We start from the raw sequence: 22,120 nt of genomic DNA, 5'->3' as shown, positions 1-22,120 counted from the left end.
ACTGATCTTCTGGCCACGGCCTCAACTCAGTGCTGGGCCAACAGGCTCTTGTGTTATTTAGTATGCAGTCACTTGGCGGTTCCCTGAGTGAATCTATTCTAGTGTTGGTGAATACCAGGGTCCCCAGATACTCAAACCACTTAGTAAAGGCCACGAATGCCCCGGAGTTGAGGTTACAGCCCCATGTGGCTGTGTAGAACCACTCGTAAGCACTGAACCAGCTCACCACTGGGTGGGTTATAACCAATGCCACAGGACAGCTTTGATATCGTTATTCTGTGTTAATTAGGAACATAAGAAAAAGACTTCTTGTTTTCAGACTTAGCCCCTACAGATCCCCAGGACAGGTGGTGTGGCCTGTGATACCAGCACCTTGGAGGCAGAGGCAGGAGGATTACCATCCTGGGCAATATAAGAAAAACCTATTACATACACCCCGCAAATGAAAACAAACAGAACTCCCTCCTCATCACTTCCTACAGAATCCTGAACCTTGGACGAAATGACCCAAATCTTATCTTTTGCTCCTTATGGTAAATGGAAACTGAGGCACACACAGGTGCTCAGACCTGAATACACGGCATGACTTTTGCTCCGAGTGAAACACACGCGGTATTCTCCCCTTTGTGGTGAGGGGCTGAGGTGGGTCCTCAGTCCTAGAGGACTTCTCGTCAGACCTTCCTTAACCAAGCCAGTGTTTCAGTCTCACACGCTGCCTCCACACACGGCCATAGAGATTTGGAGCAGATGTGTGATGTCTACTCTGACGTTTTGTGGGAAGGACCTGAGGACAGTTGGGGCTGATGTTACAGACCAGTGTCTGTAATTCACCAATGTTGGGAAGAGCAGAGTTTCTGCTCAAAATCACAGCAGTAGACAAGGGGCTGGGCGTGGGACCTGTTGCCTCCCATCCCTGCTGGGCTCCTTGGTGTCACTGTACCCAAGTACACAGGCTGACTGCATCCCTCTACCTCCTGGCTTCCGGTCACAGCTTCAAACAATGCCCTTCCTCTCTCTCTGGCTTTCTCCAGATCTTGCCTCAACATTAGACTCCTGGGTGAAGGTCAAAAATTGCACCACTGTCCCTCCCCAGTCCCCACCACAAACTTCCTCCTCTTCCATTGTTCCCTTTTCTCTTTTCGGGCCCTGTGGGTATTATGCATATTTATTTGATGCGCCCATCCCCCAGTGAGTACCCCTTGCCCTTCTAGTCAGACTGACAACCCTTCCCAGAACCCTGGGCCCAGCTTCCCTGCACTTGAAGGGTCTATCTGAGGTTTATGCGGGAAGTGAAAAGGTCCCAAAGAGACCCAGTACTTTGTATCTATCTATCTATCTATCTATCTATCTATCTATCTATCTATCTATCTATCATAACTTATTACATTGCTACCGTGTGTGTGTGTTTGTGTGTTTGCATGTGTGCTGTGGAGGTCTGAGGACGACTTATGAGAATGGATTCTCTCCTTTGGGGAATTGAACTCTTGGGATGAGGCTTGTAAGCAGACGTTAAGCCATCATGCCTGCCTCCAACGTTTGTTTCTTTTTCGAGTCAGGTCTCTTGATCCTAATGCTTTCAACCTCCCAAATGTTCTGAAGACAAGCATATACCACCATGCCATGGTTTCGGTCGGTCGGTCTCTGTCTCTCTGTCTCTGTCTCTCTGTGTGCACGCGCGCTCGCACGCGTTCATGTGGGCGTGCATGTGTGTATTAAGAGGGATACGCTGCTCCAGGCTGGCCTCAACTCCCTTTTAGGCAGGCCCCAAACTCTTCATCCTCCAGTCTCAGTTTCCAAGGTAGCTTAAACAAGGATTTCACAGAGCGTTCCTCGGGTGAGCACAGTAGTGACTCCAGACTCCCCATGCATCGGTCCAGGTTTCCCGGGGCCTGAGGCTGGGGAGACACCGGGGAAGCCTTGTCACACCGTGTTCCCCGCGGAGTGCCAGGTGCCACCCCCGCGCGCTAACTATGCTGTTTTGCCTGGCTTGTTGACGCCGTCGCCAAGGGGACGGACGGGGCGGGGCCCGGGCCCGGGGGCGGGGACTGAGGCGCGCAGCCCGGGGTCCCGTAGTGGCTGCCACAGCCGCCGCCGCCAGGCTTATATACCGCGGCTAAATTTAGGCTGAGCTCGGAGCTCGTCCCCATCCGGGACGCGTTTCCGTCGACGCCTCCTAGCCCCGCCCTCTGTGTCTGCCGCGCCTATAAGGCCTGGGTGGGCCCGGCCACAGCACACACAGTCCCTGCCATGGCGCTCAGCGAGCCTATCTTGCCGTCCTTTGCCACTTTCGCCAGCCCCTGCGAGCGCGGCCTCCAGGAGGTGAGGGCAGCGAGGGTCCGCGGGCGGCGGGGTATCAGGGTATCAGACCATAGGGTGCAGGAGCGAGTACTGGAGATGACAAGGTCCGGGGTGCGGACCGCTGGCGGCGGTGGGAGACCGACCTCAGGGCGCCGGTAGTTAGATTGTCATCCGTGAGGACTTAGACCTCAGGCTGTGGGGCAGGAGGGAGGGTGCAGGGACTGAAGACACGCGCGCCGAGGGATGCCGTGCACTGGGTGCAGACCCCAATGGCCTAGGAGTTAGACTTTGGGGTGCAGGGTAGCAGGAGGAAGCCCCGCGCTCACGTCCCGCGCCCTGTCTCCTGCAGCGCTGGCCGCGAAATGAGCCCGAGGCGGGCAGCACGGATGAGGACCTAAACAGCGTGCTGGACTTCATCCTGTCCATGGGACTGGACGGCCTGGGCGCCGAGAACCCTCCCGAGCCCCCACCGCAGCCCCCGCCTCCTGCGTTCTACTACCCGGAGCCGGGTGCCCCTCCGCCCTATGGCACCCCGGCGGCTGGCCTGGGAACGGAGCTGCTGCGCCCGGATCTGGATGCGCCTCAGGGGCCGGCTCTACACGGCCGCTTCCTCCTCGCGCCTCCCGGGCGGCTGGTGAAAGCCGAGCCCCCGGAGGTGGACGGCGGCGGCTACGGGTGCGCAGCCGGCTTGGCTCGCGGACCGCGCGGGCTGAAGCTCGAGGGCGCCCTGGGAGCGACAGGTGCATGCATGCGGGGTCCTGCTGGCCGTCCCCCACCGCCCTCCGACACGCCGCCGCTCAGCCCCGACGGCCCCCCGCGCCTCCCGGCGCCCGGTCCCCGCAACCCGTTCCCGCCACCCTTCGGCCCCGGCCCCAGCTTCGGCGGCCCCGGCCCCGCGTTGCACTACGGGCCGCCCGCTCCCGGCGCTTTCGGTCTCTTCGACGACGCGGCGGCGGCTCTGGGTCTTGCTCCCCCTGCCACGCGCGGTCTCCTCACGCCGCCCTCGTCCCCGCTGGAGCTGTTGGAGGCCAAGCCCAAGCGCGGCCGCCGCTCCTGGCCCCGCAAGCGCGCCGCCACGCACACTTGCAGCTACACCAACTGCGGCAAGACCTACACCAAGAGTTCGCACCTAAAGGCGCATCTGAGGACGCACACAGGTGGGCGCCTGGCCTCACTCCCCGGAGCTGCAGCAGTGGGATGGATGGGAGCGAGTTCAGGAACAGGCTAGGTTAGAGAGGGAGAGCCTGTCCATCCTCCGGAAGGGAAATGGATACTGTCCCCAGAGTCTGGCTCTGGCAAGGGGGAGTGGCAGTTTAACGGATTGGCTACGGGGAAGGGACTCGGTTCTCAAGAATTCTGGACAGTGCAGGTGTAGTAGGGTCTGTGAGGGACATATTTAAAGAAGCTGGGGAGGGTTGGGCTGGGGCTAAGCTGGACGACTAACACCCCCAGCAGCACTGCATATAAAACCCTGGCATGGTGGCTTGAGCCTGTCATCTCGGCACTGAGCAGAACAGGAATTCAGACCTAATCTCAGAATGTTAGGGAAGGGGTGCGCCCGAGCCTGCTTGTGGTCAGCTTCAGGAGCCCAAGGGTCTCTGTTTGGATTAGATATGGGTGGGGATGAGATTGGAGAGGGAGGGGGGTCAGTGCTATCAGGTGCTGCCCGCCCGGAATAGGCTTTCGGGGAAACTGAGGCTTAATGTCCTTCCTTTCTGCTATAGGTGAGAAGCCTTATCATTGCAACTGGGACGGCTGCGGCTGGAAGTTCGCGCGCTCTGACGAGCTTACCCGCCACTACCGCAAGCACACGGGTCACAGGCCCTTCCAGTGCCACTTGTGCGACCGGGCCTTCTCCAGGTCCGACCACCTGGCTCTGCACATGAAGCGACACATGTAGCCTGGGTCGACTCGGCCAGCCCATGAGCGACTGTGGCGGGTTCCACGCGCCGGGCACGGCCCCCTTGCAACAAACTGACTGTTATTTATTGGACCCTGAGGACGGAGTCGGACAAGAGTGGCCACAGGAAAATGACTTTGCCACCAGTTCCGGCTCCCACCGTGACTGAAGGCTCCAGGAAAGAAGACAGGAGCCTGTGAAGAATGTTTTCAAAATGGTGCAATAATTGACTTCTTTCTCTCGGGTTCCCACTAGAGGATCGAGGCTAGCCTTGTGAGAAATGCCTTTGAGTTTACTATCCCCAACTATCCCCAACGTTGTTTTTATAATATTGTATATAAGTGACCGTGGCAATCTGTATGACTATAAGGGAGACGATGGCATCTCTGTCGCCTGCTTCGTTTTTATAACTCTTTTTTTAATTAAAAAAGTTTTGGATCTTTGGAGGAATCATGGTAGTGCTGTGGCTGGGGATGGAGGAGGGGCTGCGGGTTCTGTATAAATGTAAACATAGTGTTTGAGGATTGGGCACAGGCTATTTTAAGTCTGCTACTTTGAGCCGTAATTTTCCCCCTTGTATCCCAGAGCTGGGAAAGCGATGGTTCCACTGATGTGGCCATCCCTTTTTTAGAAAGAAAAAAGAAAATTAAAAACCTTTTCCTGGTATCTTCTCGGGGCTGAGCCAAACTTAGGAGCGTGCCGGTGGTTTGTGTGTGTGTGCGTGCGTGCGTGCGTGTGTGTGTGTGTGTGTGTGTGTGTGTGTGCGCGCGCGCGCATGTGTGTGTTTCCAGCAGGATTTCTCTGTAGCCCTGACTGTCCTGGAGCTCAGGCTGCCCTTGAACTTACAGAGATCCGCCTGCCTCTTGGCTCTGCCTCCTGAGTGCTGGGACTAAAGACGTGCTCTCCCTCTGCTTCACTCATTACTTTTTTCCTAATATGTAGACTATGCTAGCACAACCTCAGATCCTTGCCTCTGCCTCTTAGATATGGGTATCCGCCTTTTTATAGGGGTAAAAATCCGCGGTATAAGTTTTTCTCCCTTCACTTTCAGGGTTTTCCCCCTCCTTGTACTACGCTTATTTTTCTGTATTTTAGAGGGTTGCACAGGTTGCAGTGCAATCCGGACAGAGGATGACGAGAGCTGCGCTGCTCCACAGCTCCTAGGATTCAACTCTGGCCTTTATGCATGGCTGCAGGCACCCTTACCCAGTTGAGCCGTCTCATGGTCTGTGCACGGAGAGCTGTTACATGTGAGCATGGTGACGCGCGACACCTGACTTTCCTTTCTGTTATTTTGGACAGGCTGGGATGATCTGTCCCTCATGCCGGGGGGCACAGTGGTGGTGGTGGTTTTGTAGTAACCCACCTGGGTTGTGTTGGAGAATGAGACCCAACTGCAGCGCCTGTGGGCATCCAGCCCCTCCACCCTCCAGTCTCCCTCTCATTGGCAGGTGCCTCTTCTGCCCAGGGCCCCCGTAACCATGGCTACTGACAATTGCACTTTACTTCCGGAAAGTGAAAATCGCCCTTGGGTAGAGCCCAGTTTTAAGCCACTCTCACCCTAGTTGCGACAGAAGCAGGGGTTTCCTCCATCTCTCCATCCTCCCCCTCCCACGGTGGCCCTGGAAACAGCTGACAACTCTGGTAATCTGTGAAAAGCAGAAACGAGGATGATAATGTGATTCATATTTTGAGAGTAAATACTGAGGCTCACTTCCGCTGCAGAGGGAGGATGGGTGAGCTCTCGGTGCCCTTTGTGAACCACTTCTGCAAAACTCCCAAACCCCAAGGCAGCCCCTCAGCCTGGGCCGGAGCGGGGAGCAGAACTCCTCGCTGGAGCTTGCCCTGGGCTGGGGGCACCTCTCAAGGGAGTTAGTGTTTGTTTTTGTTTGCTTTTTACCTTTTGTGCAACGTGTGTGTGTGCTGCGGTGGTAGTCGCGCCAGGATACTGGCCCTGGGACTGCACCACTGTGTCCCCATGGTTTAATGATCTGGGCTGTGTTGATTTGGCCTGCTTTGCTGGGGCAGAGAGTGGTCTGCCTCTGAGTCATACCCTCAGCCTGTAAATAGTCACTCGCACAGCCCCGCAGCCTTCCCTAGAAACTGCTGCCTGAAACTAGACTCACGCGCCATTTTTTTTTTTTTTCCTTTTTTGCTCTCAGGTAGCCAAGGTTGGTCTCCAATTTACTACATTGCTCTATCCTCAGCCTAAGGGACAGTCAATATTTTTTCTTGGAGAACACCTCCAGCTGTCCCTTCGAGGGTTCTGAGGCTAGTTACAGGCCAATTGGGAAGCCGCACTGCGCAGGACAGTTTGCTTCCTGTGCGCTGCCAATGGACAGAGGGAGAGGTACCTCCTTCGCGCTGATTGGGCAGCAGGGCCACACGGGCAAACCCAGAGGCATCTGGCCTCTCTTCTCCCCACTCAGACAAGGGTCAACTTGTGTGTACTCTGGAAGTCTAGTTTGGGACTCTGAGGGATACCCACTGAAGACATTTTCGATTGTCACCCTGGAGGTTCCAGCTAGATGGTATCTAAATGATGAATAGGGCAGCCCCCTGCCTTCCTCAGAGACTTTCAGTCCCTGCTGTGAGTCGTGCTGGGGCAGAGCACCCTGGACGTCATCCAGAGAGGTGTGAAGAAAATTTAATGACTATTCTTGGGAATTCTGGGAAAAGATAGGACGTTGGACAATTTTCTTCCCTCTGGAAAAGCTAATCACAGCCTTGTGTCTGTTTTTTGTTTTATTTTGTTTGAGACAGATCACTCTATGTAGCTCTGATTGGCTTGGAAGTCACTACAGCAGGCTGGACAGGACAAATAGATCTACCTGCCGGTGCCCCTAGAGAGCTGTGACTAAAGGCAAGTGCACCAGGCAGGGCCATCCATGGCCTTAGAGGAAGTGTGAACTATTGGGTCAGTGAGATGGCTCAGTGGACAAAGACGATTGCTGCCAAGGCTTGTCCTGCCTGAGTTCCATTCCTGGGACCCACGCAGTGGGAAAAGCAAACTGGGTTCTACAGTTACCCTCTGGCCTCCACCCCTATGTCCACACAAAATATATAAAACATAAAATATTAACTATAAAAAAACCGTCACGCTTTACAACCCACCCGACCCAACAGTTCTTATTTTGTGGGTGGGTGGGGCAGGCCCTGGTTCGTGGCTGAATTGTTTTCACAAAGCTGTAGTTACTGGTGTGACCTTTCTTCCCTTCAGAACGATAAGCAGTTTTTATGTTTTTCACCTCTGTCTCACCCCCCCCCCCAATCCTTCGTAATATTCACTTAGGTATTTTGGAGAGTGCTTATGCAAATAGACGCTGAGGTTACGTTTTCTTCTTTCTAGTATTCGCTAATACAACCGCACACGCGGCATTTATAACGTGTCAGCTATTCTAAGTCACCTGTGTGCACATGCATGGGGAGGCCTGAGGTCCACGTCGGAATCCTCATATCTCCACCTTCTTCAATGAGGCAGGGTCTCTAAATCAACCCCCGATCTCCCTGTGGCTCCTCTGGCTAGCCAGCTTGCCCTGGGAATCCCCTGTCTCTGCCTTCTGTGGCTAGAACTGAAGGCGGGTTACCACCCCCACGCGGCATTTACACCATTGCCGGGCATCTCATCGAAGTTAGCTTGCTTTCACCTCTGAGCCATCTCCTCAGCCCCCACGACACCACTTTATAGCAAACATTTGAGAGCCCACAGGAGGCAGCATGGACAGAGGGGCTCTGCAAACTGACCCTCTGTGAGTATCTAGGGCTGGCTTCAGATGGTTCCCAGGGCAGGGTCACACAGGAGAGAAGGGAAGAATCCTTTAATAGGCTTCTACCTCCAGCTGCATTTCCTGACTTTATGGGGCCCTGAGGGGTGTTGTCAGCAGGGAGAGTCCCTGACTCAGCAGGGAGCCCAGCAACTCTGGAATCACCCACAGCTCAAGCTGGCTGGCTGTTCAGAAGGTACAGGTAGTGTCTGGTCGCCTGTGCCTGTCTATGCTAGTGACTCTTCATCGAAACTTGATTGACAGGGGACTCTATGTTATCTCTGGGACCTGAGTGTTGAGCGGAGCCCCTGTCCCCCTCCCCTAGCCTCTCCCCGAGTCCTTCATCCCAGCCACCTATCAGGTCCCAATCCATCCCCCAGACCCCCACAAGCTATCCCCTGCCATCCCAGGTACCAAAAGGTGGCATCTCCTATCCCTTAGGGGTTGGATGGAATCTTCAGGGCTGTAACAGAAGGGTTAGGAGTGGACCCACCATAAAACTTGACCTGCATAGATGAATGACCAGAGTTGTGACTGAAGCAGTAGGATTGCTGCAAGTTCAAAGCGAGCCTGGGCTACAGAACCTGTCTTGAAACAGAAGAGCCAGGTGTGGTGATCTCACTTTTCCCTCCAACACTTATGAGACAGAGCAGAGAGTCACTTCAGGGCACCCTCAACTGCATGGAGAGGTCTGTCCGTCCGTCCGTCCCTCCCTCCCTCCCTTTCTTCAGGCAAGGTGTCTCAGGCTTGCCTCAGACTCAGCTATCCGTCCTCAGCCTCCCATGTATGTATGAGGAAGAGCGGCCTCCCTCTCTCCCCATCCACTCACCCACTCTGCACTTATTCCCAAGGCCTTAGCCTCGTGTCTCCTGTAGCCTCCCTGAAAGTCAGGAGTAAGGGCAACCTGTGCCAAGTGCCCTCCTGTGACTGATCAACTCACACCTACCTGTGGCCTCTCCAGACTCCTCCTGGCACAGACTTCTTCAATGACCCTACTTCTGTCCTCCCAGCAAGCCTAGGAAAAGGTACACAACTCTCGCTGTGGAGAATGTAACCCTGCTCTCACTGTGCAGTCCTGAAACTCACCCTGTCAACCGGCCGGCCTCCATCTCCACATCTCTGCCTCTTCAGTGCTGGGATTGAAGGCGCACGTGTGTCTGAGACCAGAGAGTCCAGAGAGAGCACTAGATCCCCTGGACCTGGAGTCACAGATGTTGTGAGCTGCTATGTGGGTACTGGAAACCAAACCTTAGCCGCCAGTTCATCTCTCTAGCTCCAGTTAATTTTTGAGACATGATATCAGACTGGCTTTAAACTTGCCATCCTCCTGCCTCAGCTTTCTGAGTGCGAGTTGGCAAGTATGTACCACCATATCTGGTCTCCCTCTATTTTATTTTATGGATTTATTTTTGCTTTTCTCTCCCCACCCCTCTCTGTAGGTTTGGCTGCAAGCTCCTCCTTCCAACAGGGCCATCTTGCTGACCCCACTCTAGTACTGGGTTTAGAGTACAGCCATAGGCTGTAGGTGTGAAGGTGGGTGGAAAACCCAGAACTCTGGCTCGGCTCTCAGTCAAGCCCTCTGCACATTCCTTCCCAGGCTTAGAAACATCCAGCTGTTCAGACGCCACACCAGTGCATGTCCCCATTTCCTGGAAGCCCCACCCCTTCCCCTCCCTGTGTGCTCTTTCCAGACTCTGAATGCCCAGCAGATGTGCATTTTCCAGGAAATTTTCTACCAGGACGGCACAGACTGAGAGGCCATGATCCTGGGTCCCTGGGGCACCTAGGCCTCAGAGCATTCCCTGGAAAGCAAAACAGCGCAGTGAAGGTGTGACTCAGATCTCAATCCCAGACCTAGGCCCGAGGAGACACCTGCCAGAGTCCTGGACAGAGCCATCCAAATAGCCCAAAGTTAGGAATGGCCAGAGGGCTCTCTGTCCAGGAATGCAGACACCTACACATCCCAACAGCCAGAACCACTTTTTTTTTCTTTTTTTCGGAGCTGGGGACCGAACCCAGGGCCTTGCTCTTGCTAGGCAAGCGCTCTACCACTGAGCTAAATCCCTAACCCCCAGAACCACTTCTTTATGACTCACCAGGACACCTTGCCTCAATGGCTCCCCTTGCAAGGATGTGTGAACTTTCCAGCCCCTGGGACACCAGCACTGCCTCCAACCTGTGCCCTTTGTCTGATAAGTCATGGCTCTTGACTTCTCACCCCAGGACCTTTGACCTCTCACCCCAGGACATTTCTGGTTTCCCCTGTTCTCCATGCCAGTCTGCCGACATATTTACAGAGTGTGGACTACACAGTGGGTCCTGCAGTCTCTATCTTTGAGTCTCTCTGTCCACGGAGCAGTGGTCTGTGCTTCCTGGGGTAGGGTGTCAGGGTGTCAGGGGAGAGGTCTGTTTGTGGGATTTCAGGGAGGGAGGTCAGCTCAGCAGGAATGTATTCCAAGGGAATGGCTGTGGAAGTGGATGGTACTAGGAAGCAGTGGAGGGACAAGGGCAGAGGGTGACCATCAGCTTGGTGTCCAGTTTGGTATTCTGGGATGGCCTTTAGCTGGGAGGGGCCCTGCCTTTCCTCACTGGCCCATGGCACCCTTTCCCTTGTATCAAAGGGTTACATACTCTTGATTTTTGGGAGAACACCTTGTGGGTTCTGAGCTGGAACTCTGTGAGTCTACACCAGGCCAAGTTCCTGCCAACACAGAGAACTGTGCAAAGAATTCTGAAACTGGGGAGGAGCTAGCTAGGGGTGAGGACACACACCTCTCAGCTTGTGCCTATGAAAACCTTCTCTTTTTGAAAATTAATTTATCTATTCACTTTTCCTCCCAATATCTGTAACCCCCTCTCCTCCCAGTCCCTGCCATCTCTTGCAGCTCCTCCCTCATTTTTTAAAAATAGACTAGGGATGAACTCAGGATGTTACTCATGCTACACAGGTGCTCTGAGGTTGAGCCATGTCCATAGCCCCCCACTGGGGGATTCTAGGCAGGGCTCCACTCCTGAGTCACGGCCCCAACTTTTTCACTTTTAAATGAACGGGGTTTATTTTTACTTTTACCCATGGATGTCCAGAAAGTGGGGTCTCATCCCTCAGAGCTCAAGTTACAGGTGCTTTTGAGTTTCCAGATGTGGGTGTTAGGATCGGAACTCCAGTCCTCGGATAGAGCAAAGGTTTACCAGCTGAGCTGCAAGCCTGCACCTCTTCCCTTTTTATCCTGAAAGAGTTCTGGTCTTGAACTCCTTTCTGTTCCTTGCCTTTCTCTGCTGTCCCGGTTTGTAGCCAGTCTTTTGCTACTTGTTTCTTTTTTTTCTTCCACCTTTCTCCACTCTATTTCCTCTACCCTTTCAGCCCCCTAACACTACCTAGAAGAGAACAAAGGATAGAGGGGAGAGAGGAGAGAAATTCCTGAATAAAGTCAGGGGTAGGAAAGGAGGGACGTTCTTATCCTTAGACTACTTCCTGCTGACTGGGGCATCGAGTTCCTTGAAGCAAGTCTGGTTTTCAGCATCCTGGTACCTGATTTCTTCTTGTTGTTGTTTCTTCTTTGCACACAAGTACTTAACAAACTGCAACCAGTAACAACAAGGAATGAGTCATCCCTGTCAGGGCCCTAACATTGATACACCCTCCGAAAAGCCCCCAGAATTCCAAAGGTCACGAAATCACAGAAACTCAGTGCAGCTGGCAAAATCACACCTGTGCTAGGGCACGAGGCAAGTCATAGTCAAGTGGACAGGCTGAAGCAGCCCCAGCGCCCACTCCTGGGATTCAAAAGAAAACACATTCCTATCTCTGTTTTTAAAGAAACAAAAATGGAGAGAGGAAAAGGAGGAAGATGGAGAGAAGAGAGGAAGCTGCCAGGAGGAGGAGATGGTCAATGAGCCCATGGCCAGGAGAAACAGCAAGTATCTAGCTCGCCGACTTTCGGGAAACCATTGCAAAGATGCTGGGATTTAACATGAAAACAGCAGACGCGGATGTCATTAATCCGCTGACGCTTGTGGTCCAAATTTTATGAAATCTCTAACAGATCAAAGATGGCTTCTCACGGTGAGCCTGGGCAGGCCAAGCCAGCAAGTTCTGTTTATATATGATAAGAAGTTACATACAGCTGTTTCCTACAGCACCCAGAACATAGCTACATTGTGAATAAAACTGGAAAGTTTCGGGGTTGGGGATTTAGCTCAGCGGTAGAGCGCTTGCCTAGCGAGCGCAAGGCCCTGGGTTCGGTCCCCAGCTCCGAAAAAAAAGAAAAAAGAAAAAAAAAACTGGAAAGTTTCATCTAAAAAAAAAAAAAAACCGAAAACAAAAAGAAACAAAAATTCTCACTACACTGGTTAAAACCTGTATAAAAAACCCCGCCTGCTGCCTTTTTACTCTTTCCACGCTGGTGATGGAACCCAGGGCTTCCTGGGGGACCCTTAACCATCCCCAAGTGCACACTTCCGTGGTGGTACTGAGCTATTATTACGCAACCACCACCACCTTCCAGCTCTAAAACATTCTCACCTCCTAAACTGAAACTTTTTTTTTTCCATGCCAAGCTTTCCCCACAGCCCAGGCTGGCCTTGAACTCCAAGTCTCCCCTTAAGAGCTAGAATGACAACCAAGTCCAGATTCATTCAGTCTACCCCTCTCCAGCCCAGGCAACCACCATGCTAGCTACTTCCTGTTTTTGTCAACATGCTTCTCCAAGGAGTGCCTGTAAGAGGAGGCTGGGTATTTCTGTCCTGAACAGAGTAACTAACCACAAGAGCCCTGGTCTGTGTGGAGCGTCTTATGTAGACCAGGCTGGCCTCCCAGCACTAAAGGCACGCACACACTACCACACCCAATATGCTGAATATGTCAGAATATGGAAGCAGTCCTGGTGATGCACACCTGTCATTCTAGCACTGGGGAACTGAGGCAGGGAGCTCAGGAGTCCAGTCCCAGCTACGTGAGAACCTGTTTCTAACAAGTCCACATAAAAGAGTAGATTTGGCCAGGTGGCTGTGGTACGTGCTTTTAATCCCAGCATTTGGGAGGGAGAAGCAGGAGAATCTCTGTGAGTTCCAGGCCAGCCTGGTCTACAGAGTGCATTCCAGGACAACCAGGGCTACACAGAGAACCTGTCTGAAATATTTTTTTAAAAAAAGAAGGAAGAAAAGGGAGGTTCGTTGCCGGGTGAGGTGGCACAGGCTAATCATTTTGGTCACAAGCTCAAGTCCCTACCTGGACAATTTAATGTGACTCTGTCTCAAATTTTTTAATTTTAAAAATGTGTGTTTATTTATGTGCACATCTATGTAAGTCTACGCCCAGCATGTGCAGGTGCCTGCAGAGGTCAGAGGTGAGTACCAGACGCCCCTGGTGTTGGAGTCACAGGTGGGTATGAGGTGCCCTGTGTGGTATGTGTGCACTTTACCCATGGAGCTGTCTCTCCAGCCCACGAACGATAAAAAGCTGAAACTAACTACAGCTTGGAAAGACGAGATGCAGCCCCAAGGCAGACTGCCTTGGGCTCAATCTCTTCACCACCGACCAAAACACTTTAAAACCCAGACAGAAATAAAGTCCGGGGCTGGCTCACTCAGTGGGTAGAGTCTTGGGGAGCACGCAGGAGGCTCTGGGCCCAGCCCCAGCAGCACGTCTGTAGTTGTGGTGGCACTGGCCCGTAATCTCGGCTCTCCAGAGGCAGAGGTGGCAGGGTAAGGAGTTCAAGGCTGTAGGGTGACTTTGCAGGCAGCCTGGGCTACAAAAGACTCAATAACAACAGACAACGGCTACACAGAGACATCTGACCAATCCTTTACCATTAACACCAAGTGACTTCAGCGTTAGGCCGGTCCCACCGCTCTAGGCCTTGGTTTCCTCTTCTATGAAATGGGGTAACAGCTGGGGAGGGTGTTGGAGGCCCTGGACAGCAGTACAGTTTCTGGGTGCCATCGCTATTACAGATTTGCAGCAGCCAGAGCTGGCGGAACTTGGGAGAGGCCTGTGGGGTAAGTGCTGTTTGCACCCAGCCCACTTGCCCTCCGCCTGCTCAGCTGGGCCACCATGCATGGCAACCGCCTGAACGCCTCAAAAGATCAGGGTCACACACCACTGGAGCAACTGAGGGAGGCTCAGGAATACAGGCTGTGACACCCGTCATCCTACAGCTTGAAGCAATGAGGAAGGAGGATCACAAGTTCCAGGCTAGCCTGGACTAAATAACTGAGGACTTGTCTTAAAGAGAAAGTGTATCAGTGGCTGGGGCAGTTGAGTATGCAAGAAACCCTGTTTTTGGTGGCTCAGAGGGTATACCCAGTGAGGGGCTGGGGACATGGCTGGGGGAGTGGAGCCTCCTTCCTAGAATCTCCCAGTGAGGGGCTGGGGGCGTGGCTCAGGGGTGGAGCCCTGCTAGAATCCCCCAGTGAGGGGCTGGGGGCGTGGCTCTGGGGTGGAGCCCTGCTTAGAATCCCCCCAGTGAAGGACTGGGGGAGTGGCTGGGCAGTAGTGCTAGGTCCTTTGGAACATTGAAGAAGCACCTTTGCTAGCTAGTATCCTCCATGCAGCCTCACTTCCCATCTCATCCCCATCTCTGAGCTCCTCTGCTCTCCCCCAGGACCACTGCTCTTTGCACCACAAAGCCCTTCCCTGGACCCATGGCCTGGCTCTGCATCCCTCACCTGGGAAACTGTGCTAGCCCAGGCACTTCAGGGAGAAGGGTCATGGTTATTTGATTCCAGCAGAGAAGGCTCAGTAGCATGGCCTACCATCGTGGTTTTGCCTCTGAAAGAGACAGAAACCCAGCATTCAAGACTTTCTAGAGTGACAGCCAAGAAGCCACTGGATTGTGTGTGGGAGAACCAGAGCCCTGTGGGGAAGCACCAGAATCCCAGCTTGGAGTAGAGTGTGGGGGGCACACCAGAGTCCTATAAAAGCACCCGAGTCCCGTGGGAGCACACTAGCGTCCTGTGTGAACACGGGAGTCGCGCGCTGCAGGCTTTTGGCTGATGTATGACAGTGGCTCACCGCTGCCAGCTGAGCAGCATTGCTTTTCCCACTTGAGAGCAGATGTCGTCGCTCTGCTTGCAGGCTCCTATGACGCCTGCTATGGCACATCGTGAATTGCTCTTCGTTTCAATCAACCTTGCCTTCAACCTTAACCTTGGGTTGGCCTTTTGGGGACTGTCCCAAGATCACGCGAAACAAAGTCAGCAACCAGAGCCTTTGTGTTCTGCGTTGTTCCAGAGTGAAACGGGAAAATCCTGGGACGAGGAGCTGGGGTGACTCTGTCCCTGTCTTTGACTCTAATGTGGACCCAGAACCATCCACGTGGGCTATGGGAACAAAACTCTCCATATTCCCAGAGCAGTTCAGTTGAACCCCAAAACCTCAAACACATCCTGACGCCTCATTTCCTCAGCATGGCCCCGGAGTGACTTAGGCCATATTGCCAGGGGCTTGGAGGATTGTTCTGAGTCATCCGTGAGTCTTTGAGGGAAGGCTTGTCATCTCAAGAGCTGGTGGCCACAGCAGCAAAGCCTGTTCTCACCAGCCAACAGCAGGGCATCCCTGCAACTCACTCTAGCCCCCACCCGCGAAGGGGTGGGTGTGCGCTGTGATGCGCTGCTGGATTGTGGAGGGATGTCCGGGAAGTAGGGCGATGAAGGAAAAGTGTGGCTGAGGAGGCAGGGCAGGGGACCCTGGGAAGACAGACGGGCAGATGGGCAGAGGACCAGGGCTCCAGGGCGTTCAGTCTTGGGAGGGCTCCTTCTTGTTGCGTGGAAGCCCTTAGAGTGATTGAGTCTGGGCCAAGCTGTGGAGAGGCTACCGGCTCTGGGGCTTATATATTCCAACTGCTCAAACTCAGGAGATTTTGCCTTTCTCTGAGCACGACAGGCAGTTAATGGGTTAATGGCTGTTGAGGAAGACTCATTTTCTTCAGCCCTTTGGGACACATGCATATGCCGTGTGTGCGTGTGTGCGTGTGTGTGTGTGTGTGTGTGTGTGTGTGTGTGTGTGTGCGCGTGCGAGCCCAATAGAAGGGGGGATGGAAAGGGGATAACCAGAAGTGGGGGCATGTGAGGGTGACGAGGATGAGTATGGCCAAAGTCTGTTCCATGTGTGGGAATGTCACGAGCGGCTGGTGAGGCACACTGGGCAGAGGTGTCTGCCACCAAGCTTGATCCCCAGATCCATACGATGCAAGGAGAGAACAACTTCCCACAGGTGTGCTCTGACCCCCGCACTCACGACTAAGGGAAAATGACGGCGGGGAAGTGATGTGAGTGGCCCGAGGTGGAGCCTGCTTCCCCGCAGTCCCCAGCCTGCAGGAGCCAGGACATCCTACCTCAGGCCCTACTGCCCATACCTTGCTGCTTCTGTGGAAGCTGGTGTTTATGGCTGAACGATTGCTGCAAACTGTGACTTTTCAGGGGGTGGGGGGCTCCTATGGTGAGAATCCTTGTCTTTGTCTTTACTACAGACATCAAGGCCCTCAAATCACTTGCGAACCTAGTTTTTTTAAACACACTCATGCACGTGCACACACGCATGCACACACACACACACTCATGCATGCATACACTCATGCACACATACTCATGCATGCGTGCACACATACATGCACACACACACTCATGCACACACACACAACTGTCTTACGCACACACACACAACTGTCTATGTTACACCCTTGCTTATTTTGTGGGTGCTTTCCTTATGACTATCATGGGGCTCTAGGGGCTCTGCACTTTCCTGGCAGGTGATGTGGAGTGAACCTGGTCTCTCAGGCACATGTGCCCAACCATGAGCTGCACCTAGCTGGGTTAATGAGTTCCATACACACACATGTCCCATGATCTCATGGGATCAAAACCAGCCTTAGCAGCGACCGAGGGCCTTACAGGCCGAGCCAGGTTCTCTCAAAGCCCACACTGGCCTCTTGACTTGCTATGCAACTGAGAGTGGACTTGAACTCTGGCTCTCCTGTGGTCTTTCTGCCTTTGGCCTCCCTTTAGTTGTTATTGAAACAATGGACCCCAAGAAATCAGAGTTCTCCCAGTCAGAGTGAGGAGGTGGGGGTTGGGAGGGCTGGAGTCCTGGGGCAGCTAGAGGAAATTCTCTCTTTGGGAGAGGCAGGGGGATCGTGAGTTCAAAATTATTCACAGCTATATAGTGTGCTGGGGCTAGCCTGGGCTAAATGACTGGGTTTTTTTGTTTGTTTGTTTGTTTGTTTTTGTCTGTTTTTTTTTAAGTTAAAAGTCATAACCAGAATACTCCTCTACGTGGTCAAGCCTCCCCCAGGAAGAAGAGCTCTGAAACACACTTACAAGCTATTGTCTTGCTTTAAGCTATTGTACTGGATCACAGCAAACCAGACTGAACAGGGCCCCCAGAATTTCTTTTTATTGTGTTCCTAGTTTGCAAAAGAGTGTCGAGACAGAGTCTGTGTAGCCCCGGCTTTCTTGGAACTCGCCCTGTAGACCAGGCTAGCCTCCAACTCAGAGACCCGCCTGCCTCTGACTCCTGAGTGCTGAGATTAAAGGCGTGCACCACCGCTGCCATCCACGCCCAGATTAACGTGTGTCATTGCTTTTTTAAAAAAAGATTCATTCATTTATTTATTATTTATCTGTGAATACACTGTAGCTGTCTTCAGACACCAGAAGAGGGCATCAGGTCCCATTACAGATGGTTGTGAGTCACCGTGTGGTTGCTGGGAATAGAACTCAGGACCTCTGGAAGAGCAGTCAGTGCTCTTAACCACTCCAACCCCTGTCATTGCTTTTTTTTTTTTTTTGGTTCTTTTTTTTGGAGCTGGGGACCGAACCCAGGGCCTTGCGCTTCCTAGGCAAGCGCTGTACCACTGAGCTAAATCCCCAGCCCCCCTGTCATTGCTTTTTAAACGTTGCATTTATTTATTTGTTTAAGGTACGTGTGTGCATCCACGGTCATGTGTAGTCAGAGGACAATGTACAGGGGTCAGTCTCTCCTTCCTCCTGGTCCTCAGGTTTGGCTGCAATCACCTTCACCCCTGAGCTATCTAACAGGCCATATGACTTGTTTATTTAGAGCCAGAGTCTCACTGTGTAGCCCAGGCTGGCCTGAGTCTGCTACATAGACCAGAATGCCTCTGTGTCCCATGTGCTGTGATGGAGGCATGCACCTCCATCGTTCGTTAGTCACCTGTATTTATTGTCGTGTGAGACAGTCTTAAGCAGCCCGGGCTCCATATCTTCCTGCCTCCACCTCCCAAGTGCTGAGGTGATCGGCGACATGCACTGCTGTGACTAATGCAGATAGGTCTGAGTGAAATGATTGTGTTTACCACATTAAATCTCACCACGTCAGTCAAAGGCACTGTTTAAGCCAATGTTCACACCTCTCTCTCAGGCAGCCAGTGAAGTTAGTCTTGAGTATAAATGTTTGTTTTTAATGTGTGTGTATGGAGGGGCGCTTTTAAGATAACAGTCTTGCTGTGTAGTCCAGGCTGGCCAGAGTCTCCCATGTACCCCAGGCTGACTTTGAACACGAGTTCCCCTTTCCTCAGCCTCCCAGATGCTAGACCACTACCCACTGATGAAATACACATTTAAAAGGTTTCCTCTTCTCTAAAGTTCTTGTTGTTGTTATCACATTGAAGACTGGTTGTGTGTGGCGAAGAATGTGCCACAGCCATAGCTTGTATATGTGAATACATGTACCATAGCGTGTGTGTGTGTGTGTGCGCGTGTGTGACACACATGCGGTAGCTGACTGGATCCAGGCCCCGGATAGCTGTTGCCTTCGCACCCTGAAAGAAACACAACACCAGCCCCGACAAAGCATTTAACAAAGAAGCTAAACCTCAGGAGGCTGAAGCGGGAGAATGGGAGTTCAGGCCGCCTTAGCTACATGGAATGCTGGAGGCTACCTAAGCCCTCCCCGCAGCAAAACAAATCAAAGCTCACTCTAAGTAAAGTTCCACTCGGTGTGTACCCGCTGCCCGTCATGGCTTTGGGATAAACAGAGATAACAATCCTGTTTCCACTTCCTCTATTTTTTTTGGTTTTGTTTTCCAATCTCACCTCCTGATACAATTTGTTCAGTTCCTAGGAACTTTTTACTGGAGAAGTTTTTTGGACAGAGGGCGGGAGGCCCACATTTGAAAGACACCAGATCTGATATGAAGTCCATTATTTTTGGTGGCAGCCGTTTATTTTCTGGCCGCTTCCTGTTTGGTCCTAAAATAGCCCTGCAGAAGGGGCTCAGGACATGAATGGCCTTCCCATAAAACCAGCTTTAAACCTGGGAATTCATCTCACAGCAGTCTGACCTCAGGGTGCTAAATGCCACTTGGCAGGGGCCGTTCTGTCCCTTGACTCTTGACTGAAATCAAAGTGAGCTCATACTATCTGCAAGGAGAATCAGAATTTGCAATGTGAAGTCACCTCTTAAAGAGTCCTGACTCCAGCCAAGCAGTGGTGCACACTCCCAGTACTCAGGAAGGCAGAGGCAAACAGATCTGAGTTCGAGGCCAGCTGGCCAGCCTGGTCTACAGAGTGAGTTCCAGGACAGAGAGAGACCTTGTCTTGAAAAACAAAACAAGGGGTTGGGGATTTAGCTCAGTGGTAGAGCGCTTGCCTAGCAAGCACAAGGTCCTGGGTTCAGTCCCCAGCTCCGGAAGAAAAAAAAAAAAAAGAAAAAAGAAAAACAAAACAAACAAAAAAAGAGTCCTGGCTCAAACCTCTGGGGTTGGTTAATTTCCCAGGATACCTTGGCCCAGACAGTGGCTCCCCACATCCTGCAGCCCTGAGGAAGGTCTGCTACCAAGACCGGCCCCCGACCCGAGACGGGATTGACACCAGCTCCACTCTAAGCCTTCTTTTTCCTGTTTGCTATACAATGTTACTTTTCTTAAGTCAGGGTCTTGGGTGGTCCAGGGTGAGTTTGAAATCCCTATGTCTTGTTCCTAATTCTGTGGTGCTGGGATCACATCCCCTGCCTGGTTCCTGTGGACCTAGGGACGGGCTGCATGCTTTTTTGTTATTTATTTTTTTACGACACGGCATTTCCATGTGGCTGCTTAGTTCTGCCTCAGCTCCTGGAGTGTGGGGTTAGGTGTGCTGTCCTTGGCTGGCTGGCTGTAGAGATTCTTTTTCTCCTGGGTGTGGCTTTCCTGCACCTTAGAGGTCAGATGATGTCACACTGATGTCAGGTTTTCACCAAACCTCGAGCTCGGCAGGATGAGCTCACTGGCCCGTGTTGCCGGTGAGCTTCAGGCATCCTCCTGTCTCTGCCTCCAGCACTGGGGTACGGGTACAGGTGTGTACCATCCTGCCTGGTTTTATTTTACATAGCTTTTAGGGATTCAAACTAAGGTCTCAGGGCTTCCCGGACAGGTGCTTTCCTGACTGGACCATCTCCTAGCCCTTTAGATTCACTCCCTTCTGGGAATTTTTACCCACATTTCCTCCTAAGAAGCTGTCACCTTTCTCTAGCCCTTTGAACAGGAATCCCAAAGAGGGAGGGACATGGCACAGCACATGGCTTCTCAAGCCTTAAAAGCCTCAGGGTTGGGGCTGGAGCACCAAGATGGGGGCTTGGGCTTGGGACAGCCAATTAAGTCAGTCCACTTTCAAGATGGCTTCTGGCCTCAGAGGGCCCTGCACACACATGCTGCACGAGCACCTGGAGGCCCGGGGTCTACAGGAAGAAGGGCTGTGAACTTCCAGGGCTCAGGAGTGAAGGAAGCCGAGTTAAAGGTGCAAAGGGACCGAGAATAGAAAAAGCTGAGGGGAAGTGAAGGCGGCTGGCTGTGCAACTAAGGTGCAGGGACAGGCAGAGATCCAAAGGGCTTCTGGAACTCTCTGTGTCTCTGTGATCCTAAATCTAAACTGGGCCTTAAAAAAGAAAAGTGAGGGGCTGGTGAGATGGCTGGCGGTAGGCTGCCTTCCACCACGTCTGACTGAACTGTGCAAGAGCAGTCTCATCTCAAAGGGGCCAGATATGAAGTACACATGCTCAGGTCACCTCAAAGTCCATGCCTCAAGATGGAAGCCATTTTGTGAAGGCTTTACAGTGACAAAGTTACAAACCAAGAGCTTTTCAAGTACCATGATGGAAATGTCCCACAGCTGCTTACAGCAACCTGGGGAAGGCTTAGCTGCAGTTGCTGCCTGATGACTCCTGGCTTTCAGGCTGACAGAAGCTATGGAGGTTTCCGGTTTTTCTTTTTCTGTAAGTTGGTATACATCCCAAGAAGTTTGTTGCCTCTTGGTCAGAGGATGTTGGGTCCCACAAGGAGGCGGGCAAGCCATGGCTACTAAGGAGATAAAACTAGCCCAAGATAAATTGTAATTAGGCTCTGGACCTGCAACACTCCCACCCCTCCACATCCCTGTAGCTCTAATCAGCTGGCCAACCTCTGTAGATGCAGCTTCTTCCCAGGATTCTCCATCACGATTAGAACCCTGGACCCGCAGAGCAGAGAGTGCCACCCCACACGAAACATCAAGTAAAATATAGAGCTGGAGAGATGCAGATCAGGGGTCAAGAGTACACAATGGTCTTGCAGAGGATTCCAGTTCAGTTCCCAGAATCCATGTTGGGTGGCTTGCAACCACCTCTAACTCCTGGTCCAGGGGATCTGATGTCTTTATGTATCCCCCCATAGGTACCACACACTCATGACACAGCACACACGTGCACATGGGCACACGTAAATAAACTAGAAGCTTGGAAAGAACCTCCCTCCCTCCCCTTTCTGAGACGGGGGTCTTACTATGTAAATGAGGTTAGCCTAGAACTCACGAGACTTGTGTGCGTTTCCCTCTCTGGGGTGACGGGTGAGAGCCGCTGTGCTTAGCTGAGGTCCTTTTGAAATGTCTCACATAATGAGATGCTGGGCTTGGATCTAGGTCTATACCATACCCCGTCATGTACTGTTTACACTTAGCTGGGGGAAGGCCCATGGAAAGGCACCAGTCAGACAGGCTCCAGGCCCTGGCTTAGACCTTAATTCTTAGGACTTTTTTCTTTCTCATTTTTAAGTTTAAAATAGTGGTTTATTGCCTGCCTGTGCCTCTGCTTCCTCAGCACTGGGATCAAAAGTATGCACCACATCACGTATGGCAAGATTATTTAAACACTTTTTAAAAATGTGCATGTGGGGATGGCTGAGTACCCAGGGAG

The 22,120-nt window shown here is 52.5% G+C and overlaps 2 protein-coding genes across 3 annotated transcripts in view; one reads left to right on the top strand and one right to left on the bottom strand.

Annotated features, from left to right (window-relative positions):
- Positions 1-22,120, bottom strand: part of Eps15l1 (epidermal growth factor receptor pathway substrate 15-like 1) — a 113,495-nt gene that overhangs the window by 13,825 nt on the left and 77,550 nt on the right. The gene's annotated exons all lie outside the window — the stretch shown is intronic.
- Klf2 (KLF transcription factor 2) lies at positions 2,232-4,864 on the top strand. Its single transcript, NM_001007684.2, has 3 exons — positions 2,232-2,319; positions 2,648-3,455; positions 4,023-4,864. The coding sequence occupies exons 1-3, from the start codon at positions 2,248-2,250 to the stop codon at positions 4,196-4,198; spliced, it is 1,056 nt and encodes a 351-aa protein (NP_001007685.1). The 5' UTR covers positions 2,232-2,247; the 3' UTR covers positions 4,199-4,864.

Source organism: Rattus norvegicus, chromosome 16, assembly GCF_036323735.1.
Source record: "Rattus norvegicus strain BN/NHsdMcwi chromosome 16, GRCr8, whole genome shotgun sequence".
NCBI lineage: Eukaryota > Metazoa > Chordata > Mammalia > Rodentia > Muridae > Rattus > Rattus norvegicus.
The sequence above is the reverse complement of the archived record's forward strand: the minus strand, read 5'-3'. Positions and strand labels throughout refer to the sequence as shown.

What these genes read in the sequence shown, in the direction of transcription:
- Klf2 (NM_001007684.2), top strand. Translation starts at nt 2,248, where the DNA reads ATGGCGCTCAGCGAGCCTATCTTGCCGTCCTTTGCCACTTTCGCCAGC. An exon ending in GCGAGCGCGGCCTCCAGGAG is followed by an intron (nt 2,320 to 2,647) that starts GTGAGGGCAGCG and finishes TGTCTCCTGCAG; the next exon opens with CGCTGGCCGCGAAATGAGCC. An exon ending in GCATCTGAGGACGCACACAG is followed by an intron (nt 3,456 to 4,022) that starts GTGGGCGCCTGG and finishes TTTCTGCTATAG; the next exon opens with GTGAGAAGCCTTATCATTGC.